This window comes from Tauraco erythrolophus, chromosome 24, assembly GCF_009769465.1.
Source record: "Tauraco erythrolophus isolate bTauEry1 chromosome 24, bTauEry1.pri, whole genome shotgun sequence".
Lineage (NCBI taxonomy): Eukaryota > Metazoa > Chordata > Aves > Musophagiformes > Musophagidae > Tauraco > Tauraco erythrolophus.
The window spans coordinates 5,233,395-5,247,453 of record NC_141488.1 but is presented as its reverse complement, the minus strand read 5'-3'; the positions used below and the strand labels follow the sequence as shown (position 1 = coordinate 5,247,453).

The window sequence follows — 14,059 nt, the reverse complement described above, 5'->3', positions numbered from 1 at the left end:
CGCTTCCGCCACCATCGCTGAGATTTGCTAAGAGGAGCAAAGAATCGAACGGTTGAGGTCAGGACAAAAGAGCAAACAAAACAAAAGAACACACGTCTCGTAAAAAGTACATCTCGTGTAAACATGGAGGAAAGGGGGGCTCTGCGGCGCGGGATCAACCACGTTACTGTTTTAAAAATGACGACAACGACGAAAACGAACAATACAACCTCTGTCGTCAACAACAAATACTAATAATCACGTCACAGCTCGTGTTCACATGGCTGACGCCGGCCGACCCGCGAGGAGCCCCGCGGTTGTGCTGTAAACCAGATCCTTACGTGCCGCGCACGGCTCTGGCGTCGTCCCGGAGCTCTTTGGTGGTCAGGGCCCTACACTGGTGGGGAGGGAAGGAGAGGAGACAACGGGGCTTTTTTCTTTTTTTTTTTTTTTTTTTCCTTTTGTTTTTAGTTCAGCCCTCCCACACTGGCAGGGAGATGCCCTGGACAACTCCCCTTTTCTCTTCTCTGAAACATTTTGCAGAAGAAGGGTGAGTTTTTCGTAACTTTTGAATGCTTTGTGTGGGGAAGAGGTGCGAGTGAGATGACTGAGAAGTGTTCTGCAAGAAACAAACATCTGATTCCACATGTTCTTTTTTTTTTTTCCCCCTATGTACAATCCGCATACTTTAAACATACGAAAGGAACCACATCAAGCAACAAATTCAAGCCTCCTGGACGTTCATCTTGAAATGTAACGTAGGTCCCGGTCCATCTTCGCTTGATGTTTGCCCATGCTTGCATGCAGAGGATCCTGGTTTGCTTTTGGTTTGGGAGACTTTGGTTTACCTTTTCCCTAAGGCATCATTTTGCTCTATTCACTACCAAAAGGAGTAACGTAACGGTGGCTGATTAAGTTAAAGCTATCGGTGTCCAGTTGAGTTCCTCCTAGTAGGGTCTCCAGACCGACTCGTCCATCCTCCCAGTAGTCGTCATGGCTGTCGGTGAGTTACTGTGGCTCCCGTCCGCATCCACCCCGTCGTTCTGATTGCCCAGGTTGGGATTCATTAAGTTGTTCCCCGCCGAGGCACTTGTACAAGAAGAGAGCATCCGTGTAGGGGAGCGCTCGCCGCCCGCCACCATGGAGAACTGGTAGGAGCCCGAAGACGTGCCGTAGTACAAATGGTAGGGAGAGGGGTTGGCTTGGAAGGGTCCACTTTGGTTTTGCGTGGAGCCGGGGTAGGGGGGAGGCAGGTAAGTGTGGTGGAAACGCGTCGTGGTGGGCATGCTGGTCATGCTGATGCCCCCAATGCCTGTGGCGGAGGGCGTCGCGGTGTAAGGGAAGGCAGCGGACATGGCGCCGGGGTAATGCATCCGTGGGTCGGAGAATCTGGTCTCGGTGAGAGCCGGCAGCGTGGGGAAGGAGCGATCGAACTGCCGGGGGTCAGAGAAGGGGCTCAGATCTGACGTGCCTGTTGAGGTGGAGGGAGAAAGTGGGTGGTTAGAGCGTTATCCTTGAAGCTTGTAGAGTTTGTCCTACAGCCTGGGCCATCCTCTGCCCAAGGAATTGAAGAAAGAGGGGAAAAGCACCTCTTGGATCTGCCAAGGAAGAGAGCTGGGGAAGTTAAATACAAAAATCCTAAACCCATTTGTTTAAGTTGTTCCCATTTCCTGTCCTAAAATTTGTGGTTTCCTACCCAAGAAGGGACACGACTTAAGCTGACTTCTCGAGGGGTCTATTCATCTCGGGCAGATTAAAAAAACCACACCCCATAAACACAGAAAAAAAAATGTTTAGCCATTACATCAGCTGTGTAGTAAATAAATGGATGCAGGCCCCAGACGGCCGGTCCCCGAGATAGTCAGGGGTGTATATACACACACACGGAGACAGGGAGGAAAAGCTGGAGCCCAGACCGGCCTGCTAAGCCTTCTTGTGGGTGGCCTGTTCGTGCTGATACCATCAGGGGATGGAGCTGATAAACACACAGCTGAAAACTCCCAAGCTGGGAGCCAGAATGTCCCTCTGCTTGATTTCTCTGTGTATTTTTCTCCTTCCAAGAGGATAAAGAGAGTGAGAAATTCAGGCTTTCTTCTGCTGGAGGAAGGGAGGTTTGGGTCAGCGTGGTGGGGATGTTACCCAGCTCCCTCGGGTGCTGGAGCCCCTCCATGCGTTTTCTTGGGGAGTCTAAGCCCAAAGAGGGTCACGGACAGTTTGTAACTGGAAAGGAACCTCTGCCCAGTGCTGCCAGGTCCTGTTCTTCTGTGGGAAGCTCAGGATAGAGATGGGAATCCAGACGAGCAGATCCTTTGAGGACCTTGAGACTTTTCTGTGGCTCTCGGCTCTCCTGAGACTGATGCCATTTCCTTACCGAGCCCAGCACTCCTCTGGCCTTGGCTCACCCGAGACAGAGAGAAAATGAGTTTTTCTCTCCAAGGAGAGACGTGAAACCCCTGTGCTTGAGACCTCAGCGGCCCATGCCAAGCTCTGGCACTGGCCATGCAGGAGGACATGGCTAGAGACGCTGTCACTGTGCCATCTTCAGCCTTTTAACGCTCCTCCTGAGATGACCACCTCTAGAAAGAGCAGCTCTAACCCAAAGCACTGACTGGTGCACCAAGCTCAAAGCCTTGGCCAGCTGGAGGTGGCTCTTCATCCTTTGTATTTACTCCCAAGACCCTTATTTTCCCTTGCTAAAAGCACTGTGCCTTTCTGCTTCGGCAGTGGATGTCATCTGGCCTCAGTGACTTTGTCACATTGGACGGATTTCGAACCAACTCAGAGGAAGAAATGTGTGAGATGAGTATGGAAAACACACTTGTTGGTTTCAGGTATGCATATTCATGGCCATGCACACCTATATGATTGTGTGCTTGCTGCGCATGCATAGGGATGTGTGTTTTATACATATTTATTATGATGAAGCATTTTTTAACTTCTCAGGACTGGTGTTCCAGGCCCTGCAGCATTTCCCCGGGAAAAAATACTCCAGCTAATCCCTTCCAGCTAACGAGTGGCAAGGGCACGCTCTGGAGAAGTAGATAGGGAGGGGATTTGATCTGAATGCTCTTTCTCATCCCAGATGAGTCCTTCAGCCATCAGCTGCTGGAAGGAGAAGGGGACCGGGAGGTTCCTCCCTCCCCTCCAGCCGTTTTGCGGGCGATCGGCAGCGCCTGCCTTCCCACGCAGGCTCCACGGTGGAGGAGCACCTGGTTTGTGAACGTGGCTGCGGCTTTGGTGCGAGATAAGAGAGGAGCAGCTCGAAGCTGTCACGAACCGCGCGGCTCTGCTCACACCCGGGGCTGGATGCAGCCGAGCCGAGCGTGGAAGCGGCTGCCCGGCCGCAGGGCCGTCCCTCTCGCATGCCATGTGGAGGGGTAACGTGCTTGGGCTGGCTGGAAAAAACACAACACTGCAAAAAATGCTCACAACTGACCAAGCCAACCTGATTTCCCACCTCAGCCCGCCAGCAGGACGCTCTGCCCCATCCCAAAGCCATGCTTCTGCAACAGCGGCATCAACGCTGCTGTCAGGCTTGGAGACCAGCTCTGCAAGCAGCAGCTTGACCAGAGCCCACAGCTTTAGCAATCCAGCAGCCTCACAGGTAGGACCACAGGACAAAAATCCCAACTGAACTTGGACTGGAGAAAAAAAATTAGTATTTTCTGAATACCTCCTCCTTACCCACAAGCAGCCCTGCCACTGCAGCCCAAGTAGCTGGACTGTTTTGCCGTACACTGAGAGAAAATCTCTAAATCCCCCCCGAAAACCCAGATTGCTGCTCGCTGCCTTCCTGAGAGCAGATGACAATCTCCAGCCATCAGACTGCGCTCCTTCGTTAGCTTTCACATGCCCATAAATAATATCCCATAAAATGCAAATCGAAATAAAACGTAAGTGCTCAGGGCACATTTCCCTTTTCCTCTATAACACATTCAAAGGGTTTTGTGTTTTTTTTTTTTAAAAGCTACATTTTATTGGCCTGAACTTCCAACGTTTGGCAATGGGTCCTCGCTACTAATTTAGACACAAGCGTGTGAGAGTGTTAATTACAGGTTGTGTGCGTGACGAGCAAAGCACAGTGATACTGTCGGGTCTAGAGACACCGGGGCTACCGCCTGCAGAGCATGGGCGGGCAGCGGGCAAGCTCTCCGGGTGCCCGGCTTCCAACCCCCCAGCACTCCGCAGGGTCGGGCCGCTATAGCCTGAGTGCGTGTGGGTGCGAATCCCTTGGAGAGCAAATCCCTCGGGAAATCCACGGCCCCACGGAGCGAGTGGGGCATCCGAGTGGCCACAGCTGACCACCGTCACTGGGCTGTACAGTCTGGCCCAGAATAAAGCTCCAGCTTTCCCCAACCAGTCCGAGGCTGAAAAAAAACAACAAAACAACCCCAAAACAATCCCCACTTGTGTGTTTTGTCCGTGTGTTATCTGGGGGGGCTGCTCAGCCTTCCCCCGGCTGTGCCAACCGTATAACGCGGGTCTCCGTTTGCCCGTGGCCCCCAGCAGCCGCGGGGGAGGCACAGCCCGTCCGTCCCCGCTCCCCACCGCGACACCCAGGCGGGATCGCCGCGCCGGGCTGAGGCACGGAGCTGCCCGGCGGGCAGCGCTGCCCGGGGCGCGGGGAAGCGGCGGCCGCCGCCCGTCCCGCCGCCAGCAGGGGGCGACGGCCGCCGGGCCCGCGGCGGGAGGCGGCCGCCAGGGGGAGCCGCCGGGCGGGGACCGGCACCCGGCGCGGCGGGAGCGGGCGCGGGCCGGGAGCGCGGCGGAGAACCCTGCGCCGTCCCAGCGCCTGGGCGGAGGGGTTCGTCCTCCGCCTCGGCGCCCTCGCCTCAGGGCTGCCCCTCCATCCCGTCTCTTTCACCTCGGGGCTGCCCCTCCATCCCTGCTCCCTCATTTCAAGGCTGTCCCTCCACCTCACGGATCCACGCAGGCTGGAACCACGCAGCCCCGCGCCCGCCACGCCGGCCAGAGACATCGGCCCTCCAGCCCTGCGTTCGAGGAGATCTCTGCTGAAACAGCCCCAGCAAGGTCCAAACAAAACATCGCCATTAATACCCTCCATAACCACCTAACGCAGCAGCAAAGCCACCCTCCGTCACGCCCAGCCAGCCATCAACGGCAACCCGGAGCAAGCGACGTGCGGAGCGAACGCCAAGGAAATAGCTTCCACATCGCGGCCGACAACGTGCTTTAGAAAATCACATCTTGTCGTCCATCCCCTTCTCCCGCGGAGGCAGAGCCCAGCGCATCCCGCGCACACGCACGTCTGCGCGGCGGTGCTGCCTCCGAGAATTTACTACGGTTTGCTTCGCGTACTCGCCGTCCAGCCCCCGTTTGCTTTTTTGGACCCTGGCAATCTGAGCTTGAGTATTTCAGTTGTCCAGTTGCCAATCAAAATATTTGAAGGAAATGTTTATTTTCTTCTCGAAATCGCACCAGCTGCTGCACTAACTGAATAAGCCCATTTAGCTGTAAGAATTTAACCATTGTAAGAGTGAATTGAGTCCCCCAGCTACTCCAAAATCTGACCCAATCTATCAGCGGAAATGTCAATGTTTTGGATGGGAGTTTGGGGAAGTGTGGAATGTGTATTAAATAAAAGCCATGTAAAGGTCAAAGCCCTGATTAGTAATGCCACTGTCTCCTCGTTAGGGCTGTGCTGCCCAGGGGACCGCCGAGGCCGGGACACACCCCGGTGTTTAATTGTGCAGCTGCAATTTGCACCTTTTGAGGACCCTCGAGTCCCCCCCGCACGTGGAGCCGGATAGAAACAGGCTTTCAAAGCGGCTCAGCCCCTTTCCAGATAAAACAACCACGCTTGAGTGACACAGCAGCTTTCTTTTCGCCTCGGAGACAATACGGGTCTTTTCTTGGGGCGATGGCAAGGAGATAAATGCAAAGAGCTGCCTGTAATGGGAGCTAAACCTCGGCGGGTTCGTGGCAGAGCCGGGCAGGGCGGCGAGGGCTGGTCCGGAGCACGGAGGTGGGGAGGCTGGTCCGTGAGGCTGCCGACCACAGAGGTTTCTCTGGGTGTGTTCAGCCACCTCCCTAAAGACCATGGCGGGTTTGGGAGCTGCCTTGGATGGACTGATACTGGTCCCTGTGCCTTTGCTGGGTCAGGATTGGCGGATCTGCTCTGAGTTCCTTGGAAGCCCTCATGGAGCCAAGGCAAGGCACCCTGCAAGAGGTTTTAGAGACCAGCGGCACTGACGAGCATCCAGCCCAGCAAAGCGGTGGGTATCCCACTGTCTCCTAACCCAGGAAAAGGCCTGTTCTGCCTGGAGACAGGAAAGGGCAGCAAAAGCAACGTCAGGACCTCTTCAGTGCTGCAGCATGGAAAGAGTTGAGGTGGACAACTGAACAAGCTGACCCAGGGCGTGTGGGCAGAGCACAGCACTGGGGCTCCATGTACAGCAGTGGGAGGGGATGATCAGATCGTCTGGGGCTGTGCAGTGACATATGGAACCTGAGCAATTCCACAGCACCCAAGGTGTCACTCCCTGGTCCCCGATTTAGAGATGTGGGGAACGTGCAGTGGCTTATTGAATAAAGCCAGCAGTAAACCTAAGTGCGTGTACATTACGCAACATGCACAAATATACAAAGCGTGTGGCACGCACAGAGAGAATAAAGGAAATTTAAAGGGAACTTGATAGTGTGGCACTCTCCAAGTGTATAAAATATATAAATATCTTCAGCCTGGCCATATATCATTGCTTTATTTATATGCATATACATGCCTTGCAAAATTGTCATGAAAAATCTAGCCTGGGGGAAAAAAACCTCCTTTCCTGTCTTATGCCATGATGATTGACAACAATGTAAACGCTAATGATACTTTATGCTCATGTATATAATACGCATGCATATGCGAAACGGAGCGGGGACAGAAATTCTCTCTCTGTATATACCTTTGGCTATTTTTTCTCTACTGGTTTCTGTGATGCTTGGACCTCCAAGTTGTCTTTCAGCATTTTTCTGACCTCTCTTCCTCCCTGCTTCCTTCCCCTGATCGTAATGCCTCCATCTGGGAGAGGCAGGTGGCCAAAGATGGAGAGAATCTGCTCTGTACGGGAAGGTGCACGAGCTGCACTTGATCTCTGAAGACCCAGCTCATCTCTAGAGAAGGCGCCGCTCTCCTCTCCACCCACGCATGTGGGCACGCTCTCACACCTCTGTCACATATGTTAACGAGTTCATTTGTTTCCAAGTCAGAGCCAACTAAAAAAGAAAATGGCCCCTTCCTCTCACCCCACAAAAAATAGAGCAAAATTTATTTTGGGGGAGGAGGGGAGGTGTTGAAAAAAAATGAGGGTGTGAACAGCATCCGTTATTACACGCCCATGGAGCAATTGTTCTATATCAGATATAACCAGCTCACAAACTGGGTGCAAGTACTTCCTCTGCAGAGTTTGAGAAAAAAGAAGAAAACCCAAACCCAAACACATCAACACACACCGTCGCTTATCACAGCATCGCCAGGCACCACCTCAAGATTGCCGAGCGTGTTTGCTGCTCAGGTTTCTAATGCTCTCCACGCACCGTGTGCTGCCGTGCAGCCCCATGCGCAGCCCCCAAAGCCACCCCAGTGAGCACCGCGGGCTCTGCTCGCCTGGGTCCTCTCTCAGCACTTTCAGTTGGACCCCAAATATGCTGAGCCACGGCCTCCCGGTCCATGCAGGCGCAGGGCAGTGGGGCAGGGATGTTCCCAGGTACTCCCGGCTCAGTGAATCACGCATCACATCTCACCCTCCTCTGCAAACCCGTCGGGGTCCATTGGGATGCTCCCAACCGTTCGTTGGACCCTTCTGGGGAGGACCCTGCTCCTAACATCCAGTCGGGCTTTCTTCGGGGCCAGTTCAGCCCCATCTCCTGTGCCAGCACTGTCCTTCATAGCTTACATTAGCTCCTCTCCCTCCCTGATGTTTAGGATGTATTTACACAGAGCCATCAGCTCCGCTCCCAGCCTGCCTTTTGCTAGACTAAACAAGCCGGGCTCTCCCAGCTTCCTCTCCCGCAACAGCCTCTCTCTTCCCCTTGCCATCCCCAGAGCCCTCTGCCCGCATCCCCCTGCCCGGCACACACCGCACCGGGCTCAATCCCCGCTGCCAAGCTAATGAATAAGCTAACGGTGCTAATTGGAGCGGGTGGGTGGGCTGAACTGGGAAGCGCTCCCTTGGTTGCCGGCACTCCCTCTGGCCTGCCCGCGCTTTGCTCTTTACCTGTATTCAAAGGGTATTAAAAAAAATTAACAAGCCCTGACTACATAAAAGGAAGTTGCTGGATTTACAACCCAGCCTGCAGCTAGACCACCTTGCCTGCCGAGCAGGTTTGGGCCAGGCCAAGTCTGCCATGGGAAACCCACTGCGGAGCGGGAGGCTGCTGGGGGTGATGATGGGAGACAGGGCTCCTGCCCTGCTCCGCCGCTCCTGGGCTGCACCGCGGCCGCGCAGCCCGGCAGCGCGGAGACCCCGGGCTGGAGGGTCCCCAGCGGCAGTCTGAATCTGGCGGCGAGGATCCCAGCACGGCGAGAACCCCACGTCAAAGGCGGGATGGCATCCCTGGAGCCCCGGCAAATTCAGCCGGGCTCGTTGCAAGCTCAGCCGCTGTTTCGTACGAGCTGCAGCGCCTCGGCACCCGGAGCTGTGGCTGGGGGACGACGGCGGCGGCTGCACGTCAGCGGCAAAAGCGGCGGCCGCGGGTGCTTGGAGCATCCCTCGGGGGATGCTGCCATCCAGCACCGGCCTGTGGTTCATCTTTGACCGTTACTCGCCAAACCCATTTAAGGGCCACGGGCTGCGCAGCGGGCAGATGTAATTGCGAGGAGCAGAAGGGCAGTTTAAAGATAGGCACAGAAGCCCGCGGAGCCTGAAAGCAGGCAGGAAACCCATCTGAAGCGTGTTCCTTCCTTTGAGGCTGAAGCTGAATCCCACAATATGTTTTCTTCCCACTAATGCTTGCCTGGCTTCCTTTGGAAACAATTTAAGTCTCTGCCCATGGTAGAATGTTTTTATCCATTAAGAAACGGATATTTTAAAGAAACCATAAGTCGATCTGGACAGGGATTAGGAAGCAGCAATTCAGTGTATTTGCTGGGCCCATAATTCAGGACTTAACCTCAGAGCAGCCACGTTGCATTTCGGAAACAATAGGGCACTTGCTGCCTATGCCAAGAGGCTTCTTAAAAGTAATGTAATACTTTAAAAATGGATATTTAAAAAGAAAAAGAGAGAGAGATTTTTACTTTAAATGCAGATGGTGAAACATTCTGCTGATGACCGGCCTGTGTTAAAAACGCTGCTTTGAGTAATGGATTGGAAATCAAACTGGAGAAAATCGAGCAGTTTCCAGATCAGGAGACCTGAAAGCTCCTCACCAGCAAAGACAACGTCTCCCAAACCGCTCAGCAGATGCTGAGGCTGGGAGAGGCAGGACGGAGTTTGCAAAAGGATCCAGCCATTACTGTTCTCCCCGTGAAGCCAAGGGAATTTGGTTTTGCTGGAGCAATACGCAGAGCGTGCAAGGGGATGTTGAGCGCATTCATCAAACCAGCTTGCTCTGTTACTGAGGAGATCGAATTTAAAATCACTTTGCAATGGTCCTCGTGTACGCAGGGCCCCTCCGTGTTGCCGGACGATGCGCACGATTGCTTTGGAGTGGTCGAAGATGTTTCCACCACAAAGCTAGAAGAGAGGAGCCGGCTGCATGGGCCGTCCCCTCTGCTGCAACGGGAATAAAACGGTTCAGCGTGAACCACTGTGGAAACCGGGGCCAGGGCAAAGCATCGTGCCGAGAACTGGGGGCTGCCGGGACCATCCCACTTCTCCCCGGGATGATGTGTGTCTGTCACCATCCCACTTCCCCCGAGCAGGGAGGCCCCGAGGAGCAGCCGAAGGCGGGTGGAAGCAAGTTCCTTTAACATCTTGCTTCGCTTTTCCGAGCTACTTGAGTTTTTGAACTCAGAAGACAAAACTCGAGATGAAGCAAGCAGGCAAGGCTCTGGCTTCGCATGCCCCGTAATAAGGGACCGTTTCAAGCCATCCTAATGACAGCTTGGTGTCTCGCTGCGGAGACGGGAGAGCTGGGATTTCAAACCCTCAGATTTTCCAGACCTCACTGGAGAAGTATTGGGCCAAATCCTCAACGGAGGCAGATGGCTCTGCTGAAGCCAGGGGAGCAACGCTGGCTGCTGCGAGATGAGGGTCTGCGTGTCCTACCTACCTGGCTACTAGGCCAGATTCTCATTACAGCTACACTGGGGTGAATCCAGAATTACTTTATTTTCCCCCTAAAGCAGTGGAAATGGGTGTGTGGAGGGATGCAAATGTCTGTCCCCTTTGCAGACAGACACAGGAAGGGATCGATTCTCTGCCCACCTGCACGAGGTAAGGCTGAAGCCACTGAAATGCCCTGACACTGGGCAGTGGGAAACCAGCGGGAGAGCAGGATCTGACCCGCTTGGCCACGGTGCTGAGCCCGCTCTCCTCCCATGTTTCCTGGCATGCCCTTCAGAAACGATCGGTTTTCTCTTACCGGGAGGTTTTTGGTTTGAGACCATTTAACCTCAGGATGATCATTTTACATGGGGGCTATTTATAACCTCCACGGGCTGCTTTACTGAAACTCCTCGGCAAATGGCTGAGGGCCAGATTCTTCTCCCATTTACACCAGCCTCCTTGCCGTGATCTCCACTGCGGCCACAGCTTTCGCTCCCAGGGAGGACAGATTGGACTGCGCCAGAGCAAACACATCTCCAGAGAACCCCAGTTGCTTCCAAAGACGAACGCTGTCTCCTACGTGCCTGTCTGCCTCGAAGTCCAAACCCCACGTGCTGTGTGCAGGAATTTGGGGTGCCTGAATCCCCCCTCGGTGAACCAGGCTCTTTCTGAGCATCTCAGCTCCCCAGCCCGGTTTTGCCAGAAGCAGATTAGGAAGCGTTCATGCAAACTGCTCGGTCAGCAGAAGCGGGAGGCCAACCACCTCCGGCACATGAGCGGAGGGCTGCCAGGCGTAGGTGCTCACGGAGGGAAAACCTGCCTCTCGCCGGCCCCCTTTTAATCCCTGCAACGGGATGCAAAACTGCTAAAACCATTAAAGTTGGGAAGCACCCAGGGAAAGGATAGCGGGGGCCGGATGAACTCCAGCCTGCCCCGTTAGTCCCTCCTAACCGATATCTCGTTATGCTTTTTTGCTAATCGGCTTCTCGTGTGTGTTACCCAAGAACGTGCCAAGTCGTGAGAATTACAGGCCTGTTAACTCCTGTGTTGCTCTTGGCACAGGGCAGGCTCCACTTGCTTGGGTAAAAATTATGATCTCTGTGAATAAGCCGTGTGTGTGCGAGAGAAAGAGGTGGAGGTTTTATTATTAGGATTGGTTATAGTCAGCGTCATGTCAAAAGGACAGGGCTGAGATTAAAATGACTGAGCTGATTCTGCTCCCAGTTACGCTGGTAAGAGCCCACAGTAATTTTAAGACAGTTCCTCCAACTTGGGAACAAGGGAGCCAAGAGCAGAGCGTGCACGAACTGCCTTCTGCAGCATTCCTGGCACTTTGGATTCACTCCGCAGGAATGATTTTAGATGGCTAATTTTGTGTGTCTCCACTCCTGCTGTCACTTGACATTTGGGAATTTGGCACAGACGGTAGCTTGTGGCCAGTTTCATTTTTTTTCTTGTTGAATTTGTGTCATCACCTGATTCTGGGCTCCAAACGACGCTCTTTGGGTTTCTGGCACTACGGGGGGCTGTGCTAATTTAAAATACGTGTCTTTTTTTCTTCCCCCAAGAATCTCTTTATTATGCAGCCAGTGAGATGAGCCTATGAAATTCCTTCTCCCTCTTGCTTTTTTTAACCAAAATCAAATGATAATCCTACACAAAATGCCCGGGTTCCTCTCATAAACCGTGCTAGTATCAATGAAAATTCCAAGCATAAAGATTTGCATTTCAATGAGAAACAAATTAAGTTTTCACTGTAATTTTGGGTTGGGAGGAGCGGGGCAGTTTTTACAGTTCAGGTAACGTTCTCAAACATGTTTTTGTGCCTGAGATGCCCTCTTTGCCAATGACACTGAGGTTTTCAAACATCTGTGTCTGAGCTGTGTCACTTCTGAAAATGCAACGCAAAGGCTTTCGGAACGTTTCATATGAAACCTTCCAAGAAGCGCCACTTTTCACCAAAACTCAAAATGCAAACAGCTTAAATACTATCTCTTCAATCCCTGTTAGTATTTCTGCCGATTTGCAAAGGAGAACAGCATCAAGATGAAAAATGTATGGAGGACCACGTCTCGCATGCGAACAGGAGAATGGTCTCTCTTAGCACATCCTGGTGGCATCTGGCTGGGCTGAGAAGTGCAGCCAGCTGGGAGCAGCAAGGCAGGAGGATATTTTGCCCGGAGAAGTTGTGGCTGCCGCATCCCTGGAATTGTTCAAGGCCAGGTTGGATGGGGCTTTGAGCAACCTGGTGTAGTGGAAGGTGTCCTTGCCCATGGCAGGGGGGTTGGAACTAGATGATCTTGAAGGTCTCTTCTAACCCAAACTATTCTAGAGTTTTCAAAAGCAATGCTTAGTTCGGGGCTGAAATTGGGAATGAGCAGACCAACCTCTCTTGAGTAACTCCGGTGGCAATCCCTACCTCTTTCCTGGCAACAAGCTACGATGCAGATTCACAGGGAACACCCGAGGGCTCAGCTATGCTGATGGCAAATATGGGAAGAGCAAAGCCTCTGTGTGTGTGCGCGCACGCGTGCGCCCATGCAGGTGTGCATACGTGTGGGGAATTATGCTGGAGCTGGGTGATGGATCACCAGACTTGGCATAAATACAATGCAACAAGATAAGAAACCATTTGGATTAGCATGTAAAGTATAATACACCCTTTCTAGTTGGTGCTTAACCGTCTACGCGGGCGCCTTCATGTCAAAGAAGTTACTGGATTCAAAGTACGTTTCTCCGATCTCCCTGGGGTTCCTGCTGAAACTGCTCGGATTTTCCTAGGACCCCATGTCTAATGGTGCACAGAGCGAAATCACTTGAGTTTCCGATTCAGCAGCTGCCTGTTGATTTTGTGGGTGCAAAAAGGCTTCCAGAGACAAAAACCCAGCCAAACCCCTCCCTGGCTTGTCCCCCAGGCAAGGCTTCTTACCCGGGGGACAGCTGGACTCCAGCCCTAAAACACCATCCCGAGGGAAGCTTGCTCGGCCGGGATGGCTGCGCTCCCTGCCCGGCCGTGTCGGGAGCACGAGGGTTCGGGGTGCGACGCCAGGCTGGGGCACCCAGCCAGTTACCTTGTATTGGAGTTTGAGCCTGGGACCCAAAGTGGCTCGGGGTGCTGAGGGATCCGCGGGGGTTGGGTGTTGTTGGGGTGACTCTCATGGACTGGCGCAGCCGTTCCAGCTCCCCGTAGCGGTCGGTGAAGGGTTTGGCTTGGTCTTCTAGCTTTTGTCTGTGCCCTGGAACATGATAAGAGAGTCTGATATCTAATGGGTTACCCTTTGGCTGGAGCGCTCTGGTTACACACAAAGTCAGCGCGTTCTCCGTCTTCGCAGTTTGCCATTATTCGCACGGGGGTTAATGCCCGGCAGCCCTGGCAGCGATCGGCCCCGGGGGCTTTGCATGGCACACACACACACGGGAAGAGCTTGTAGTTCAGACAGACAAAGCTGGCTGAAGGGGGGACACGGACTGACCCATGTGAGAGGCCCCAGATCGTGCAGTAAGTCACCATCTGATCAGGGAGCAGGACGTGGGTGTCGGGGTCAGGGTGCCCTGTGCCATGCCCGAGCGACCAGCCTACACCAGCCCTCGCTTGCTCGGAACAAGGAGGGGGGACACGTGCAAGGCAGGAGAAACCCCATCTCCTGGCAGGGTGTTGACTGGGGAGCCACCAAAAGAAATACTGAATTTTAAGTATTTTCTACAGCGTTTGCTCAGTGCACAGAAAACAAACTCGCGTCCGACTCCTGCCCCCTCCCCAGCTCTGCCCACCCAACAGGGCCAGAGCCAGGCAGGGCCGGAGAAGGTGCAGGAGGAGGGATGGGGGCTGCCCTGCCTGGTACCACGCCGTGGCCATCTCA

At 53.7% G+C, this 14,059-nt stretch overlaps 1 protein-coding gene across 1 annotated transcript in view; it reads right to left on the bottom strand.

The window, feature by feature from the left end:
• Window positions 1–926: 926 nt before the first annotated feature.
• Window positions 927–14,059, bottom strand: part of RUNX3 (RUNX family transcription factor 3) — a 36,740-nt gene continuing 23,607 nt past the window's right edge. Inside the window, exons 4-5 of the mRNA XM_086626040.1 lie at window positions 13,271–13,435; window positions 927–1,450 (exon numbers count right to left, since the gene is read on the bottom strand). Coding sequence (XP_086482166.1) covers window positions 927–1,450; window positions 13,271–13,435 — 689 coding nt within the window. The remainder of the gene's footprint in view (window positions 1,451–13,270; window positions 13,436–14,059) is intronic.